At 36.8% G+C, this 19,442-nt stretch overlaps 1 protein-coding gene and 1 pseudogene across 1 annotated transcript; both read left to right on the top strand.

Moving 5' to 3' along the window:
* The first annotated feature begins 11,001 nt into the window (after positions 1 to 11,001).
* LOC122075715 (phenolic glucoside malonyltransferase 1-like) lies at positions 11,002 to 13,018 on the top strand. The gene has a single exon (XM_042640854.1). The coding sequence runs from the start codon at positions 12,016 to 12,018 to the stop codon at positions 12,775 to 12,777; it is 762 nt and encodes a 253-aa protein (XP_042496788.1). The 5' UTR covers positions 11,002 to 12,015; the 3' UTR covers positions 12,778 to 13,018.
* Positions 13,019 to 15,123: 2,105 nt separating this feature from the next.
* On the top strand, positions 15,124 to 18,507 carry LOC122076342 (annotated as a pseudogene).
* The last annotated feature ends 935 nt before the right edge of the window (positions 18,508 to 19,442 follow it).

Below are 19,442 nucleotides of genomic sequence, written 5' to 3'. Positions count from 1 at the left end.
GCCTAATATATTGTGATGTGTAATTTGATTGAAATTATGATTTTACTGAATAAGAAATTGTCATCCCATTCCATGTGATTGGAAAGCCCTGAGCCCCTGACTCCGACATGTTCCTCGAGAGGAATAACTTGTGTGCTCGAAGACCCTCTCCCAATAAATAAAGAGAGTGTTCCTCATGTTCTAGCGTGGGTGGAATCTTCCATACCACACCAATTGTGATTTGCGAAATGATATTGCCTACTTGAGACCCACTAAGTTTGGGTATTAAAGGGAAATATATATTAAAAAAAAACAATAATAAGTGAGTTGGTGACAATAAGTTGTTGGTCCTTACCCAATCTGACGGGCGTCACTCTCGAAGAGGGACCGTATTGAAACCGATCCTGTAAAAACCCGGAACCGATGGATATGTCTGAATTTAATGATTAGAGTGATTAATATTTTAGAACAAGAACTGGACTAAATTACAAAACAAATATGTTTGAATTTATTTTACCTTATTTTTTGTTGTAATTATTAATTTAGTCTAATAATCTATGAAATTGCCCCATTATTTTGTTGGTTTCCACTTATTATTCATTCTCGAGGGTTAAACGTACTCATGTTAAATTTGGCATTGAGTCAAAAGCATGATTTGATGAATCATAATGGATTAGATCGGTTCAGTGTTGTCCTTGATCAATATCTTAGTGATGAATCACTACGAACACAAGGTAAAATAGTAAGAAAAAATAAAATTTTTATTGAACTCAGGATATTTTTGTCCAATCTAGATCAATCAGGATTAGATTAGTATTGACCTTGACTGATCCTAACCCCAATTCCATCTTCTCAAACCTTGGTCCACAAGTTTATATTTCAGAGATTTTGTCTAATCATGGATTATATAAGGGTCCAATACATGAGCTAAATATATTTTCTTTGGGTTTCAATGGTTGGCATTTTGGTTTCAAACCGATCAAAAAGAGGACCGATTAAGGCATTCATTCAACCAAAAAAAATAAATTAAGGCATTCAATGATTAAAAAAAAAAAAAAAAAAAAAAAAAAAAAAAAACCCACTTCAAGCCAAAACCTAGGGCACTAACATAATTGATTATTGATGACCATTCTACCAAACCATAAGTTTTGAACATGTTAATTTTTATTATCATTATCTATCTTTGAAATAAGTAGGTTGACCTCCTTCAGAGCTATTATGGTACTTATCATAAACCTCCTTGAAAAGGATAGATAATCTTAACTAGCAAATATATTAAATTATCTCTAAACAAAAAACTATATTAAGCTAAAGTATGAGGAATGAAATTATAATTTGTAAATAAGATGTATCAAGTATCACGCATCACGGGAATTAAGCTTTAATTGTGATTTATCTAAATGTCTATCTTACATTTTTAGCCAACGAAATGATTAATATGATGATATAAACCTCATAAAATCTTTAAATTCCTTGTTTTACTTTACCTTCTCTGTGCTTGGAATTTTGTTGGATAATGTTCATGATAATGTAAATAGGCCTCTATATTTTGTTTATATATTTCAATTATTATTATTTTTGTTCTTTCTTCCACTAAAACCAAAAACCTAACCCATGCTGCGCCCGAGCCCATGCCCAATCCAGAGTCAGAGCCTAACCTTAGAAAACAGGAGCTTGACTATGGGCTTGGGCAATTTTGCTAGTTTGACTACCCAGTGCTTATCTTGTGATGTTCTCTCTCTCTCTCTCTCTCTCACACACACACACACACACGCACACACACACACACACAAATGGCTCAAAAGATGTTCTACCTAAGAAAAAAAGGCTCAAAAGATGAATACCCCTCTTCCAAGCAAAATCATGGGCTTGAAAATGTTTTCCTTGGGTAACATCCACCATTACTTTCCATTTGGACTTATAGTATTTCTTGATTGTCGAGTGATATTATTGTAACTTGAATTTCTCGATCGAGTTTTTTGTCACCCACAGTGAATAGAAAGCCTCTTAAGACACCACATCTAAACATTGAAGTAGATTGGGAAAAAGTATATGGGACTTCATACAATAAGGGCAGGAATTAATGATCGAACTCAATGTTTGGGATTCCAAACTTTGGGTTGCATCACTTTGGACCCAGGTGATGAAAACCTTTTACCTATACTTTTTGCCAAACAAAAAAAAAAACTTGTTCATAATTTTTTTGCCCTTTTTCGAGAATGGAATTACCACACATGCACATCTTGAGAGTTTTCCAAGATGTGCACCTATTTTGTCACATGACAGCTTAGATAAGGCTAAAATTTTACACATAACTTTATCCTAAGGTCACCAATTCACATGTAAAGTTCTAGCTCAATCATTGCCAAACGTGAATATGATAAATCCACAACTATGAAGAGAATGTATGCCAATGCGTGGATGACTTAAAAAAAATAATAATAATAACAAAGGAATATACCAATATGTGAGATGACATGCATTAAATGTGAGTCTAAAATTTGACATATGGCCAAATTGAAATTATTCCTAGATATCAAAATGTCAGAATTACTAAATTAATAGTCCAAATGAAGGTTGCTTATCTAAATTTGCCAATGTTGCTCGCTCTTTTTTGTTTTTTAAGGGTAAGGCATGTTGTGAACATGAATAGTGATGATAAATTGTCACCATCCTATGCAGCACATTAACAGCAAAACCCTTTCCCGTATGAGATATAAGATCATTAATGAAACTTACTTTTATATTTTCCCAAATACCTCTTGTTGCACAACAATTTGAATGGATAATTTTGCTGAAAGTGTCAGACTTCGTGTATCTTATAATCAACCATGATTATATCGAGCAAGACACTTTATTTTTTATTTTTTTTTCTTTTTCTAGCTTCAAGTAATTTGAAGATTGATAGAAGTTGCTTTCTTGGTTAACTTACTAGGTATAATTCTTCCAATATCATTAAGCTATTGAAGGTAAGCAAATAATCATGAAGGGTGAGTAGACCCACCAACACTCAGGTTAGACTTGGCAAAGTACCAACTACCAAGTACCAACCAGGTTAGGTTTCTCTTTGGCTTGAAAATTAAATATTACAAATTTACAAGCAATAATAAATGCATCGAGGTTAATATCGTAAAATTTAAATTCTTTACCTATATTTATCATCAACAATTAATATGTAGGCTCCATGCAAATTTCAAAAAAATATTTTGAGAGTGAATCCACCTTTACTTTGTTTGAATACTCCAACTACGTACTTTTTAATGAATTTTTTTATACCCTTCGAATGGTTCTTATATAGTTATATGTATATGTTTATTGTAGAATGAGTACTAGAGAAAACGTTATCTAACGTCATTCTCAGTTCTCACATGAAATTTAAAAGTGAGGAATTAATTAAAAGTAGTACTAATAGAATTCCCAATTTTGCTCTCAACATCACAATTTTTTTTTTTAATAAAGAAAAATATCATCATTAAATAAGAAAGAGAGATTAATATTAGCACCTTATATGTCAAGTTAACAACGAATAGTAACACGGTATGTAAAGAACAGAGAAAAAAAAAGTCATATATTTAATAAGGAAAGAAAAGGTAAAGAGAAGAGACTATGAGACGGAAGTGACAATGCATACTTCCTTTCCCTTAAAATAAAAGCAAATTACAATTATGCTCCCAACACCACAGCATTTAAAAAAAAAAAATATATCATCACTAAATAACTAAATAAGGAAGAGAGATTAATATGGTGTTAGTCTATATCAATATCTTATATGTCAACTATTTTTTCTCTATATCAATATCTTATATGTCAACTATTTTTTCTTTAATTCATCCGGGGGTTGCTCGGATGGTTACGACAAATTGGAAATTATGGGATGGTCGGTCCTATGTTCGCCATGTTTGATTTTTCATTTGTACATCTACGATTTAAATAGAGATCATGACGATAGATTATTGCGTTAATCTTTTCAAAGATTAGTTGAGATATGCATAAATTGGCGGACACTTAGCTAACAAAAATAAAAAATAAAAAATATCTTATATGTCACGTCAATATCAATAGCAATTCGATATATAAATAACAAAGGAGAGACCGTGATAGTGAAGTGACAACACATACTTTCTCTCCCTTAAAAATGAAAACAAAAATTACAATCTAAAAAAATTAGAACCTATCAAATGAGGGACAAAAAAAAATTAATAATAATAAAAGGTTGTAATGAGACCCTTTAATTGACTAACTCGGTTCTTGACTAATGAAAAACTTATAAAAGTTAACATCAGAAGACTATCCCACAGATGCTGTCTCCATTAATTCTTTTGAAAGCTACAGCATTTCTCATTTAGTAGGATGGGTAAAAGTTGGGAGAAAGTTGGTGGCTTTCACAAGGGATAGATGCTTGATATCACATAGGAGAACTTCAAGTGCAAGTAGTCTCATAATCCATCACTAAAATACAAACACAATTCACACCAAGAGATTTTCATTTCATATGCGAGTTGAGTCATAGCCCATGAGATAAATGCAGATTCATGGAAGCCTTTGAATGCGATATCAAATTCATGTTTGACTTTAAGATGTGAAACTATAAAGCTAAGGGTGAGGTAAGATGAGGTAAGATATTCCCTCATGTTTAGTAGTATTGTGTCCCCTTTGGGTAACACTGGTTTGTTCGCGTTAGGTTGCCAGAAAAGTAAAGCGATTTAATAGGATTAAAGTCACCAATTATTGATTAATTTGATCAAAATTTTTTAATCTTTGTGAACCTCGTCAATGCTGAAGACTATTATTCGATATATGTATGGTAAGTGTTTTTTTTTTTTTTTTTGGGAGAAAAGAACCCTCCCTAAGGTAAAGTATTATCGACACCTAGACACAGTTGAGTGTGAAAAGACCAAGCGTGAAAATACCTATTGCAAGAATGCTAGACGGACAATGTTCCATTGTCCTTAAGGAAAAAAAAAAAAAACATATGATATCATAATACAGATTCTATCATATGCCCTCTCACGAACTAAGCATTGGGAATTAGGACTTACACTGATACTCTCTCTCTTTCTCCTGTAATGATCCATGTGAAATATACTATTTGTGTGATATGCAAATTCCTCCCCACACTAGCATCATTGGGAACTTAGGGATTAGGTTTTAAGGAAGATGTTTTTGACTGAGAGTGCATCCTACACCACAGTTCCTTAAGTCTATCTATCTCTCCTCCAATAGGGGACGGTGATACCATTTTACTGTGGGGGAAGAGAGAGAGATACATCTGCAACAAAAAAACATTATCCCTAGGTTTTAAGTTTAACAGAAGTTCTTTGTATCATGATAATAAAATTGAGAGAGAGAGTTGAAAAAAAAAATGGTGGAATTTAAGGGCCCGTTTGATAACGTTTCTGCCGTTTCTTGTTTCAAGAAACGGCAGAAACATAAATTTCCATTTCTAGAAACAGAAATGGAATTGAAGGTGTTTGATAAGTCATGTTTTTAGAAGTCGATGGTAACCAGTGAAAGAATTGCCACAAGTCGTTTCCAGAAACGGCGAAACCAGTTGAACTTGTTTCGCCTAGGTCGTTTCTTGAACCATAAATAAGTAAAATTTTCTATTTCTATATCTAAAAATAAGTGAAACGAAACAGTTTTATCAAACGCTTTTTGCTCCGTTTCTGCTGTTTTTGGAAACAGAAATGACAGAAACGCATTTCTTGAAACGTTATCAAACGGGCCCTAAGTGTTTCAAAGTTTCAGAATCTCTCTTTGTTTCCGTCTTTCTACCTTGTTGCAATTGTAGTGTTGTTAATGAGCCGAGCAACACAAGCAGGCGAACCTCTTTTAGTCATACATTGATTCGAAACAAGTATAAAGACTAGCTTATAAGTGTTCATATGTACTTTAAGAGATAAGGGTTCCAAAAGGCTTCTCTCTCTCTCTTAACATTCAACATATCCATACTTAAAGTAATTAAATTTGGATTGGATTCAAATTGGTTCTTGGGATTTATTTTGGATGTTGCCCTAGTTCTTAACATGAAGATCCTCCCTCAAATAATAATTATAAAAACACATAAAAGGGGTAAGTTGTGCTATACTGGTATACTCAAAATTAATGTCAAGTCAGAGGAAATGCTGATTCTATCATTAAAATTCAAATTTATATGATGGTTAGAGTACGATTTCTTTTGTACATGTGTTTTTTTTTTTAAACCAAAGTGTCAGGGCTTGCTTACGCGCACTCATAGTGGCATCATTGAGAACCCTCTCCAATATTTTATAGTTGCATTTGATTAGATTATTTTAAAGTTTAGCAACCGAATTACACAATTTCATGATATGTATTACATGAACCAAAAATTTTTAGTTTCCTTAAAGTAAATGATCTTCAATTTGGAAATCCGGACTCTGATTTATTTAACTAAGATTATGCATTAAAAAGTAATGACTTGGTACTTGGTAGTATTCAACATTGGAGAAAGGAAATATGTGCTGCCCTTTTGTAGATTCTAATATACTAAATGGTGAGTTCAAACTAACTTTCTCTTTCCTATTCTCATCTCGTGGACCCTAAATTCTATATGAATAATTCCATTCTCTATACTCTTATTAATATAGCGTGCAAATTCCTTCTTACAATAGGATCATGAAAACCCTCCCACCTCTACATTTTATCTATGATTTCCTTTTAAAAGGGAAATTCTTTGATATTTCATTATTATGACAGTGCGTTCAAGCCCAAGAGGCATAAACTTTTGGCTTCCATATGATAACGTATTGAAACCCAATTGTCCACTTGATACCCATCAATAAGAAGAAGAATCATCCTTGGATTATCCAAATTCTGGGTATTCTTAGAGGTAATAACTCTTTAATTTGACTTCTAAAAAATATATATATATTTAATTGAATATATTTCAAAGTTAATTATTAACTAGATAATTAATTAGGAGGGGGTTTCCTAAAAGGAAGCATAGCTCTTGCACTACTACGGGAAGTATCAATAGCAGTGGGATTTTCGTTTTTTATGAGGAAAGTTATTTTTTCCCTCCTTGTGTCTGGGTGTAGAGGCCACGATGCTTTCTAGGCTTATTTTTTTTCTAATAAATTAGTAGAAAAAATAAAGTTACCTGGTCACGTGGCAATTGCACCAAACACAAGGGTGTACGAAACTACGGCTCCACCCCCTATGAAATAATTAAAAAAAAAAAAACCTATTCGAGTTGATGTCCCTTTGTGCTCTTTCATTGACATCCACACTGGTGTTGGGGTCATACAACCAAACAACAATCTCTTACTCTTAATTGATTAATGGGAGAAAAAACTCTACCCGATAATGTTGTGTACAACTAAATACATGGGGAAGTGGAGTTGGGGCATGAGTGTCTTTTCACAGCTTAGTTCCTCTTCCTCCTGTCTCCAAGCATACACAACGCTATTGAGTAGCTTTTTTTTTTCTTTACTCAGTTAATTTGAGAGGGACCACTTTCCCACCAATAAGGGTTGGCAAACCAAAATGTCAAATAAAGGGTTTAATGAGGAGAAAAGGTATGGGGTTCATCAAAGGATGAGGAATGTGTGCAGATTTCGACACACAATGGCGTTGTGACAATCTTTTTTCCTCAATTTCATTATGAAATGTAATGCAACTTGCTTTGATTTGAATATCAGAAGACTAAAATGAAATATTAAAATATGGTACTATGTTCGGTAAAGGAAAGTGTATGAAGCATTCTAACATAGCCACTTTTTTTCTGGTCATGTGGCAATTGTTGTTAATGTGAAAACTTCGTAAACATGTTGTTTACATCATTATTTTATGATAGATTAATTTTTAGGTTAAATTGACATTTTTTTTAGTATAATATAAAATATTTTTAAAATTATGACAAAGTCAATTATGTCTAAATTTGAAAAGTACAAATAATTTTTCTATCCTTTAACTCATACAATGCTAGAGTCGCCAAGTCATCAGATCAATTGATAGAAGAATGTTTTGTTTTTTTGGTAGAAGATAGAAGAATGTTATATAAACTATAATTTCAAAAATCAAAATCGAAATTGGCCTTGTCCCCTTAGAATGGTTTCTTTACCCAAGCATCATGCAGCATAATAGTGTTTTTTTTTCGCCAAAATAAAACACGCATGAGAGGTCGTAGGGATACTTTTCCAATAGAGGAAAACTAATTAATCAAATCCGTCGTCTTATGTCTAATTTGACAATGATTATAAAACTCGATAGTATAAATATATGGTTTTAAAGAATCATTCCCTCGTGGAGATCCTTTTGTCACGAGAACTCTTAAAGCCTACTTCCATCCAATTTTGACGTAGTGTTCTTCTCACCTTGGAAGCATATATATATATATATAAAATATTGTGAGGATGTTACATATGAGAATGACCAAATTAAACCTTTATTGGATAGTTAAGTATGAATATGACTAAATGAAATTTGAGTATGAAAAAGAAGAAGAAGCAGAAGAAGAAGAAGAAGAAGAAGATTTAGTCTTAAGAAGAAATTTTCTCTTCACCGTAGGACATCTTTCTCCCTCCTATTGTATCAAATCGTTTTTTTACCTCTAGAGTGGTATCCAACTGGCGATAAAAGGCAATATGTGAAGAGAAACTTGATCATTGTCCTCATAGCCTAAAATATGCACCTAAGGCATCGTTTGATAACGTTTCTGCTGTTTTTGTGTCTAGAAACAGCAGAAATGACTTTTCACGTTTTCGGAAACAAAAAACAAATTTTTTAATGTTTGATAAATCTGTTTCTCGAAATATTTTTTACAGACATAATGCCACTAAAATATCCAATAGTATCATCGAATGTCCAAAAGGGAAAGAGAGTTCGATTGCCTTTTTTTTGGGTTTAAATAATTGAGAGATTTATTAGGCACAACATCATTTTTTTCTTTCAAATTTGTTTTTAGAAACATTTCGTCAAAGTCGTTTCTAGAATTATAAATAGGCTTAAATTTTTATTTATGTTTTTAGAAACGGGTGAAACATAACAACTTTATCAAATACTTTTTAAGGTGTTTCTTCATTTCTGGGAACAAGAAAACACAGAAACAACAAAAACAGAATTTATCAAACGGTGCCCTAGCACATCATCAAAAAAAAAAAAAAAGTTTAAAATGTTTTTTGTTAATTATGAGAAGCTGACAGGTTGGGCCGTAGGGGTAATCAATTTGCGGTTGAATAGGATGAAAGTGGTCGAAAATTGGACCGACCAAATGAATTTGCCAGCATATCCGTCTCATGTTTAAAAGTCAAAATCCATCACAACCATCAACTCAATATCCCAGGCCGACCACTGTCTCAAGGATCGATCCAAACTCTTTCAGAGCAGCTGATTTGAGAGTTTTGGGGACCAATTCCAATTGATTCTGATTTGATTTAAATCGAAATTGATACGGACTGATTGGACTCTTAGTGCCGAGAAAAATCATTGAAGCTGATATATAAAGTGAAGAGAGACAAGAGTGCAAATTTTATTTTGTATTATCTGGCATAGTTCACACTGATACTTTCTTCTATTCTAAGTTCTAACTACTATCTCCTAACTCATGTGAGTTCCACATGGATGATTTCGATTTTGAATTAATAGACCATTGATTCTAAACCGTTTAGAACAATACAAACGGATAAACCATCAATCGTATAACAAAAAAGTAACAATAAAATGAACTGGTAATAAAACGTACAACTGAAACTGAATTCAACGTGTTGGAAAAAAAAAAAACTGAATGCCAACCATTAGTTTGGGAACATGGTTATAAAAAATAGAACAGAATGATATTAGTTATGATCGATTCACGATCTTGACTTTTTTTATCACATTCTACATGTATGGTCTATGGGTAACATAGTAAAACATAAATAAAAAAATAAGATAGATCTATCCGATATGGTATGATCCAGATTACAACAAAATGGTATCAAAATGAATTTGGCTTTGACCAATGTCATGACCGTTCATGTGTATTTAGAATCTTGTTTGGGAACTCGAAATCGATTAATAATTGATTCGACTTTGGCATATGTTAATTGACGCGAATTTTTACTAACAAAATTAACACAAATTGTATCATTTAACTGAAATTGAATCACTTAACACCCCATTATATTTTATTTTGGAAGAAATAATATCAATACACAAGGTCAATGGGAGAATAAATGAAAGCATCTTTAATGCATGAGATGGGAGGGCAACATGATCTATTTGTATCCACCTATGATTGCGCATGGGCAACACCAGATTGTAAGATTCTTTCTCCCATTTTGTTAGTTGACTAGAAAAAGAGATGTTAATTGGGTCTCGTGCAGGTGTAGAGGCCACGCTTCCCATTGTTGAATACCTACCACATTTGGTACATAACCCTTTGATTCTTTCCTAACTATCAGATCAAAATATAGGACCCACTATTTGAAGAGTGATTATTTCTAAACGTTTCACTCTTTCTTAGCCGTCAGATCAGAATTAGGTGGCAGCTACATTAATTAGATAAATCTTAATTTCCTAGCCGTCAGATCAAGAATTTTTTGTGCCACAATCCTCGAATCCTCAACGGATAAAAATCGTCTGTTGTGCTAATTGTCTGTTGTTCCATGTTTTGCTAGGTGCAGAGTGCGACACGTGGATGGTGCATCACCAACGGTCAGGATTAAGAGGGTTGGTTGAGGTTATCAAAACCGGGTTTTTTTGTTGTGAACCAGACCGAGATTCCAACCCAACCCGTTTCCTCCTCTCTTCTTCTTCACTCTTCTTCTTCTTCTTCACCCTGTCTTCTTCTTCTTCTTCTTCTTCTTATTCTTCTTCTTCTTCACCCTCTGTTACCCAGAGCCTTTCCTTCCTCTATCTCACTCACTCTCCCTCCTCAATCCTCCCTTTCCACCTGGGCTGCATTTAAAAAAAAAAAGAAAAAAGCATGGGATTTCTGGGCAGCGGATCTACCGCTCCTAGCCGTCGGCACCACGACCAGACCGAGATTCCAACCCAACCCGTTTCCTCCTCTCTTCTTCTTCTGCTGCATTTAAAAAAAAAAAAGAAAAAAGCATGGGATTTCTGGGCAGCGGATCTACCGCTCCTAGCCGTCGGCACCACGACCAGACCGAGATTCCAACCCAACCCGTTTCCTCCTCTCTTCTTCTTCACGTCTCCTTCTTCTTCTTCTTCTTCACCCTCTGTCTTCTTCTTCTTCTTCTTCTTCTTCTTCTTCTTCTTCTTCTTCTTCTGCTGCATTTAAAAAAAAAAAAAGAAAAAAGCATGGGATTTCTGGGCAGCGGATCTACCGCTCCTAGCCGTCGGCACCACGACCAGACCGAGATTCCAACCCAACCCGTTTCCTCCTCTCTTCTTCTTCACTTTCTTCTTCTTCTTCTTCACCCTCTGTCTTCTTCTAACTGCAGAAACGCAAAAGAGAACACCACGGAAAAATAGGAGAGAGAGAGGGAGAGAGAGAGAGAGAGAGAGAGTCTTGACCCTTGAGACTGAAGAGGAGAAATGGTTTTGCTTTTGCGGAGGAAACTGGAAACCAAGAAATTCATCTTTCTTCTACTCTGATTTCTTTCTGATAAATCCAGCGCTCTTAAGCTCTTAAGCTCCTTCATGTCCAGCGATTGGGCAGCGAGAGTACGGAGATCCATCGTGCGAGTAACCCACAACCCATAATCTTGGTATCGAGATCGCCGGACTGCAACAACGATCTCCTTCCTCTTGATTGAGAAATCTCTGTTTTTAGGGATTTTGAATTCAAACTTGGTCATGAGTTGTTTGTCAGAACCGGTTCCACTCCATACGGTTCGAGTCATCCATTGATCTAAACCGGATTTAGTAACAACAGACCAATCAAAACAATCTCAACCGCAGATTTAAAGAAGGACACGTGTCGTGTTCTGCAGCTAGCAAAACACAGCAAAACAGGGATGGGGAAAAACAGACGATTTTTATCCCAAGTTAGGAGCTGGATTTGGATCTCTCTCACCTGATCAGTCCCTACCAATCTTGGACAGGACTGTGATCAAGGAACAAGATGACATGTTAAAGATGTTCTTGGAAAAGTTGGATAGATTCATGGGTTCCGAATCAGTGTCAGGGAATCGAAGATTAAGAGTGATGGATCATGAACTCCAACCCAACATGGTTCGAGCTACGTTTGAGCTAAATGAAGCAATTGGTAAGAGACTCAAGGAATGGATCTTTGGTCAATACAAGAAAGATGAACAAACACAAAATCAATCAATTCCTCCATCGAGATTGGTAGCGATTTGTGCTTACACATGGATTTGTTTGCTTAAAGCAGAAGCAAAAGCAGGTGAGTCGAACACTAACAACAAGACTCTCTTTCTGCTTAACGTCGATTGCAGGGCTCGGCTTGACCCTCCAATCCCTGAAACATATGTGGGTAATTGTGTCAGACCTTATGTGGTGATTGCTGATAAGATTGATCTGATCAGAGGAGGAGTAGGAGTGGCAGCAAAGTTGATAGGAGATGAGATTCATGAGATGGAGAAAGGAATTTTGAGAGGCATGGCGGATTGTGTTTCAGGTTTGATGGAGACGCCACCTGGTCGAATTTTATCAGTCGGAGGGTCACCACAGTTTGGGTATTACAAGACAGATTTTGGGTTTGGAAGGCCAAAGAAGGTGGAGATGGCATCCATTGATAGAACAGGAGCCATGTTTCTAAAAGATAGCTCCAATGTAGATGGTGGGTTTGACTTTGATTTGGTTCTCAACAAACAAGAGATGGATGCCTTTGTTTCTTTATTTTTTGATGGGCTTAATGCTCTGAAGTAGCATTCTTTATGCCCCTCGTTGTAGAATGTGATCTTTAAGATTTAGGCTTCATACTTGTAGTTTTGAACATCATTTAAGTTCTCTCTCTACTTCTGTTTTGCCATTCTATGGTTGTTGCAGTTGTTTTTTTATTGCTAATTCTTTGTAAATGGTTCAGTGGTGGGAGAAGAAATTAATATAGAAGATTATGTGGAGCCAATTCCTACAACTTCAGCCAATGAAATAGCATCCTTGGAGGAAAGGAATCTTGGCATTCTTGGAAAGAATGATTGGGCTGATGTGGAGGACAGAGGCCAAAGTAAGAGAATTAAATAATGAATTGCATAATGCGATTCTCAATCAGTTTCGAATGAGGTGGATTTGGTTACATATGAGGATTCCATCAAGGGCATTGAGGTGGCACATTCGGATATGGAGGATAACGAGGCTAAAGATTGGATCGAAAATTTGTTGCTTGTTCATGATCTGAGGGTCAAGAAAAAAAAATAATAAGAAAAAGGATAACAAAAAGAAGCCTTCTCCTTCTCACCTGCTTCCTCTTCTTGATCAGGATGAATCTCGTGAGTTTTGTGATGCCAACATTGAGATCAATCGATTGATGTTGGGTTGCAAATGTGGATGATAATCTCATTCTATTTGGGGAAATTTGGAGTCTATTGAAGGAAATTCATTTCTTCCTGATGAGGCGAAATCTGACCATCTACTCTTGTTCAACGCTGCACCACTTCGATCTTCCTTTGGTTGAGCCCTTGCCTCAGTCCCCTAGTGGCCAAGCCTTCACCTCGGTCCCCTGATGGCTGAGCCCTCACCTCGGACCCCTGGTGGCCAAGCTTTAGCGTCGGTCTCCGCATTGTCGAGCTCTTGCATCGGTCTCTGCATGGCCGAGCTTTCGCCTCCGTCCCCTCATGGCCGAGCTCTTGCCTCAGTCCGCTTAGGGACAAACTCTCACCTTGGAGTAATTCCCGGGTGGCCACAAACTGACAGGTATCGTAACCCACTACAACATACAACCAGCAGAACGTGAGTAACTGATCCTGATTCCTAGGAACTACAACCCGCAATGATCGCAAGCAGGAGTCCTACCTCCCCCAAAACTCAGAACAACCCTAACTTCAAGAGTCCAGGGCACACATGGAAGAGGGGAATATTCGTAGGATCTTCCTTGGAATCGAGCATAATCACAAGATCAAGCAGAAGTGGACTATTGGTCAAAGCTAGACTCTCCTCAATCAATACTCTTGAAACACTGACTATAAATAGCAAGGTGAGCCCTAGAAGAAAGATTGATCACTTTTTCATGATAAACTCTCTTGAGTAACTATTGTAAGAAGAATCTGACTTAGGCATCAGAGAGTCCCACGTCGGGGCAGCCCGACTTTCTTTGTCTGCCCTTCTATGCAGGTCTGGTGTGGAGTACCAAGTCTTGCAAGGAAGAACACCCGGTCAATTTTTACCACATCACTTCCTATAATAGTTTACAGTCTCCTTAGATTGTCACTCTCAAGAGGAAGATCTAGAGTCAAGGTATTCTGAGGAGAAATTCAACATGTTGAAAATCTAGAGGAAGCACCTGAGTTGAAGCAAAAAAGATAAGGAACTCCATTGGGAAGACACTCGAAATCATCACTGCTTTACGTTGGAAATGAGTCATTGGATTAGATTTTCCCATTAGTTTCTTCCCTCATCCGATTGGAAAATATGATGATCTTAATATTAAGCGATTGGAAAATATGATGATCATAATTTGAGCTTGTTATTTCTGCTTTTAGGTTGAACTAGTTTTCATTCTTTAGTTTCATGTTTTGACCTCTTTTGGTTAGTTTTGTTTGTTGGGGTATAGTGCCTCAAGGGTGGTATCTTGCCTTGAAAATTTTCTTTTCCATTTTAATATATTTTTATTCAAAAAAAAATTCTAATGGTTATTGTCTTTTTTTTTTTTTGATAAGTAACTTTGTGTATTAAATTTGAGAAAGAATTACAAAAAGAGGCAACCTCATCCACCCCCTTTAGACAGACCTAAAGAGGGGGAAGTCCCTTAATAAGCAGGACAGGCCCTGCATACTACCATGTAAAAGATTATACAATCATTTCCCCATTACATTACTTCCCAAAGTAAACAGTGCGGCTGGCATCCAAATCCACAAGACTTTGCAAGTCTTGAGGAAATTCTTTAGGCCGAATATTAGCTTTACCATCTCCTATATCATATGTAGCCATAAAGTCAGCTAGATTTTTTATGGTTGTTGTGGTATAACTGCAGCTTTTTCACTGGCTTTTTTTTTTTTTTTTGGGGTTGGGGGGGGGGGGGTTTGCTTAATCAATTTGTAAATGTGGGAAATGTGGTTCTATAAAACATATTAACAACAGATTTCTCTGACTACATGGACTAAATTAATATTTCAATACCAAAACAAATTTTGGTCTCTCCCTTCGCTTTCTTCACCTTCCATTTGTCCAATTACCTTTCCATCTCACCTCTAAAGCCTAGCTCTGAAAGGTCCCAACTTCATAGCAAAACTAATTATATCCATTTTCCGCCTCCGTGTGAGAACTTCACTTGTCGCTCTCAAAGAGTGGATCTTCACTCAATACATGAACGATGAACAAATACAGACACAAACAAGATCAATTCCTCCATCCAGAATGGTGGCGACATGCGCTTACACTTGGATTTGTTTGCTTAAAGCGGAAGCAAAAGCAGGTGAGTCCCACACTAACAACATGACTATCTTTGGGCTTGATGTGGACTACAGGGATCGTTTGGACCTCCAATCCCAGAAACATATTTGGGTAATTGCATCAGACCTTTTGTGGTGATATGCGGTTCATGAGATGGAAAAAGGAATTTTGAGAGACATAACGAATGCTGTTGATTGAGATAATACTAAAAACAAAAAAATAAAAAAATAAAAATAATCAGACAATAGAGCTACACAACATAAAGATTTAACGAGATTCACACATTGGTGTGGTGTGCTATGTAAAATAGAGATTACACTATGTAAAATAGAGATTACACCCAAGCAGCGGCAAGAGAACTTGCCCTGAAACCCTAGCTCGAAAAAACCCCAAATTACAATGACAAAGCTCAACAGGACGATAGTACATTATATACTCCAAGTAGTGGGGCGACCCATCAGATCGTGGGGCAATTCTGTCAGCCCAACCCTTTTGCTTCCATCACAGATCTCAGAAAACTTTCCATTCAAGTCGCCACCAAAATATGTCGGAATAGGTCAAACTTCAAAATAGGTCAAGAATTCGAAACAAACTTACTAGTTATTTCAGGCATAATGAAGATGCCGCTAGTTGAGTTTTGGTAGCTGCAGGGTCACCACAGTTTGGGTATTACAAGACAGATTTTGAGTTTGGGAGGCCAAAGAAAGTGGAGATGGTATCCATTGATAGAAAAGGGGCCATGTGTTTGAAAGAGAGCTGCAATATAGATGGTGGAATTGAGTTTAATTTGGTTCTCAATAGAATGAGATGGAAGCCTGCCTTTGTTTCTGTGTTTGTTGATGAGCTTAATGTTCTGACAAAGCATTCTTTATGACTCGCTTCTTTCTCTTGGCCAAACGTCGCCTTATTGATTTTCAACTGTTGTTGTTGTTGCATCTTTACCATAACATATGCCTGTCCTAGTCTCTAATGAATTTCATGTTAATTCATAAATGCCGAGGCAAGGAGAGTCCGGATCAAGTCTTCATATGAGAACTATTTTTGAACGTTATGAATATATATATATATATATATATATAGATTTTCACATTGAGTGGATTCCATGTGAAGATTAAACATGGTACAAAGAACTGATCCAAACTCGGGAGAGGGTTAGCTTGGGGTCCGGCTCAGCTCCTTGTACAAGTTGTATGGTAGTTGGATGCCATGCGTACTCCACAAAACCAGTTAATTATTTTCGCACAGTCCCTAATTTTGAGTTTCTCATCTTGTCTTATTTTTGGAATAAAATATGCACAGAATTTTATGAAGATCTCAACCACCTTGGACGATTTTGATAATGAGGACATCAGCCACGACTTTCCATGTTTTATTTGGCAACTTCACCATCTTGGAATGATTTTAAAGTGAAGCACACGCAATCCGATTTTGAAGTTTGTTTTACCTTTATTTGGGTTTTATTATTTTTATATTAATTTTTTGTCAAGAAGCTTACTTAATTAGGTTTTTGTTGATTATATTAATTTTCTTTATGCAATCTCATTTGTCTTTAGTATTAACATTTTGAATGGTAGTTCGAAGTTTGAACAGTAGGTGGTGGTAACAGTGTACTCATGGTCTTTCTTTAAAGAACCATATTCTACCTTAAGACCATCATTACCTTTATGCATGGCTTCATTCAAACAGGTAAAGCTTCTTGACCAGTGCAAAATCGCCCCACCTCCGGGCTCCGTTGCCGCCACGACTTCCACCGCTGTCCCTTTTACCTTCTTCGACATACGTTGGTTACCACTTACCACTACCACTTGTGGAATTACTATTTTTATATGAATTCCCCTACCCAATATCACAATTCACTCATTCTCTCCTTCCCCACCTCAAACACTCACTCTTTTGCACCCTCATCCACTTCTACCCTCTCAGGATATCTCTCATGGCCTCATGAATCCAACCACCCCATGATCTGTTACACTGAAGGAGACTCAGTCTCATTCACCGTTGCTGAGGCCGACGCCGACTTCTATCATCTCTCCTCCAACAACCTAAAAGACACCACAGAATCATGCGCACTTGTGCCTCACTTGCCAGCATCTAGACCTATTGTTCCCACGTTAGCAATACAAGTCACCGTTTTCCCAAATAATGGCTTCTGTATCGCGGCAACACATCACCATTCGATTTGAGATGGAAGAGATTTACCCACTTCATGAGGACATGGACTTCGATCTCCAAGTCAGGAGCTGAATCTCTCTCACCCGAGTCCCTACCATTCTTAGATAGAACTGCAATCAAGGAGAACAACGAAATCAAAAAGGTAATCTTGGATGATTTGGACAGATTCATGGGTTCTGAATTCGTGTCCGGGAATAGAATATTAAGGATGATGGATATCGAACTCAAACCCAACATGGTTCGAGCTACATTCGAGGTAAATGAAGCAAGTTGAAGGAGACTCAAGGATTGGGTCTTCACTCAATACAAGAAGGATGAACAAACACCAAAACAATCAATTCCTCCATCCAGATTGGTGGCGATTTGTGCTTGCACTTGGATTTATTTGCTTAAAGCTAAAGCAAAAGCAGGTGAGTTTAAGACTAACAACATGACTGTCTTTGTGCTTCACCTCGATTGCAGAGCTCTGTTGGACCCTACAGTCCCAGAAATGTACTTGGGTAATTGCACCAGAGGTTGTGTGGCGAATGCAGAAAAGACTGATTTGATGAGAGGAGGAGTTGCGGTGGCAGCCCAGTTGATCGGAGATGCAATTTATGAGGGGCGCCAAGCAATTTTGATAGGCCTAGCATAGTGTTTCGCGCTTGTTGAATATAAAGTTTAGTCACCAATTGGGTGCCGCAGGATCACCACAGTTTGGGCTTTACAAGACAGACTTTGGGATTGGGAGCTGAAGAAGGTGGAGATGGCATCCATTGATAGAACAGAAGCAATGTTTCTAAAAGAGAGCTCTAATGAAGAAGTGGGATTGAGTTTGATTTGGTTCTCCACAAAAAGGAAATGTATGCCTTTGTTTCTGTGTTTGTTGATGGGGCTTAACGCTGTGAGTGAGCATTCTTTAAGCCCCTCAACCCCTCGCTCCCTTCTTTAGGCCAAAGGTCCTTGAGATAGAAGTTTAATTTGTTTCACGAGTTCTTCTTGTTCCTCTGAATAAATTTATTTTCACAAAAGAAAAATGTTTAATTTGTATAAATATATCGCAAAACATAATGACTAGTGCAATTCATACAGCCACATGTCACGAGTGAAAAGGTTCTCGTACGGGATTGATCCAATTTTCCTTATGTGGATCAGTCCCGTACGAGAACCTGATCTGCTCTCAAGCTTTTGTTTACATGTGCATATGCCCTTGATCCTTTAGGTTTGTTGAGCCATGTCAGTATCTAATGGCTTGTGTGGATCAGTCTCGTACGAGAACCTGATATGCTCTCGAGATTCTGTTTATATGTGCATATGCCCTTGATCCTTTAGGTTTGTTTAGCATGTCAATATCTAATGGCTTGTGTGGGTCAGTCCTATACGAGAACCTGATCTACTCTCAAGTTTTTGTTTACATGTGCATATGACCTTGATCCTTTATGTCTGTTTAGCCATGTCAGTATCTAATGGTTTGTTTGAACGAACCCAGATGTAACTTTGAACCGTTTGAAGCTTGTTGTGTCATGCATGTTAATAGAAGCATGGTATTCCCTTTCTCCACAAACTCACAATAGATGCATTGCAATTTTGTTTTCTGATCACCACTACTGCCAGGATTGCAATAGAAATGTGGAAATCAAATTGGTCAATTAGTTGTGCCTTTGCATGTCGAAGCTTTGGCTGAGGCTTATACTCAGGTTCGAGTGTCCTCCTATGCACTTGGTCTTGGTGCCTAATTGAACCATCTCTTTTCTTGATCCCTCCCCCTGAGCCCCTTTGGGCACCCAATCCCCTCTGGGCCACCGTAGTGGTCCGCGCCTACCTTGGCAACAAAA

This window comes from Macadamia integrifolia, chromosome 4 (genome assembly GCF_013358625.1).
Source record: "Macadamia integrifolia cultivar HAES 741 chromosome 4, SCU_Mint_v3, whole genome shotgun sequence".
In the NCBI taxonomy this organism is placed as follows: domain Eukaryota; kingdom Viridiplantae; phylum Streptophyta; class Magnoliopsida; order Proteales; family Proteaceae; genus Macadamia; species Macadamia integrifolia.
Note: the sequence above shows the minus strand (reverse complement) of the source record. Positions and strands in the feature narration are given on the sequence as shown.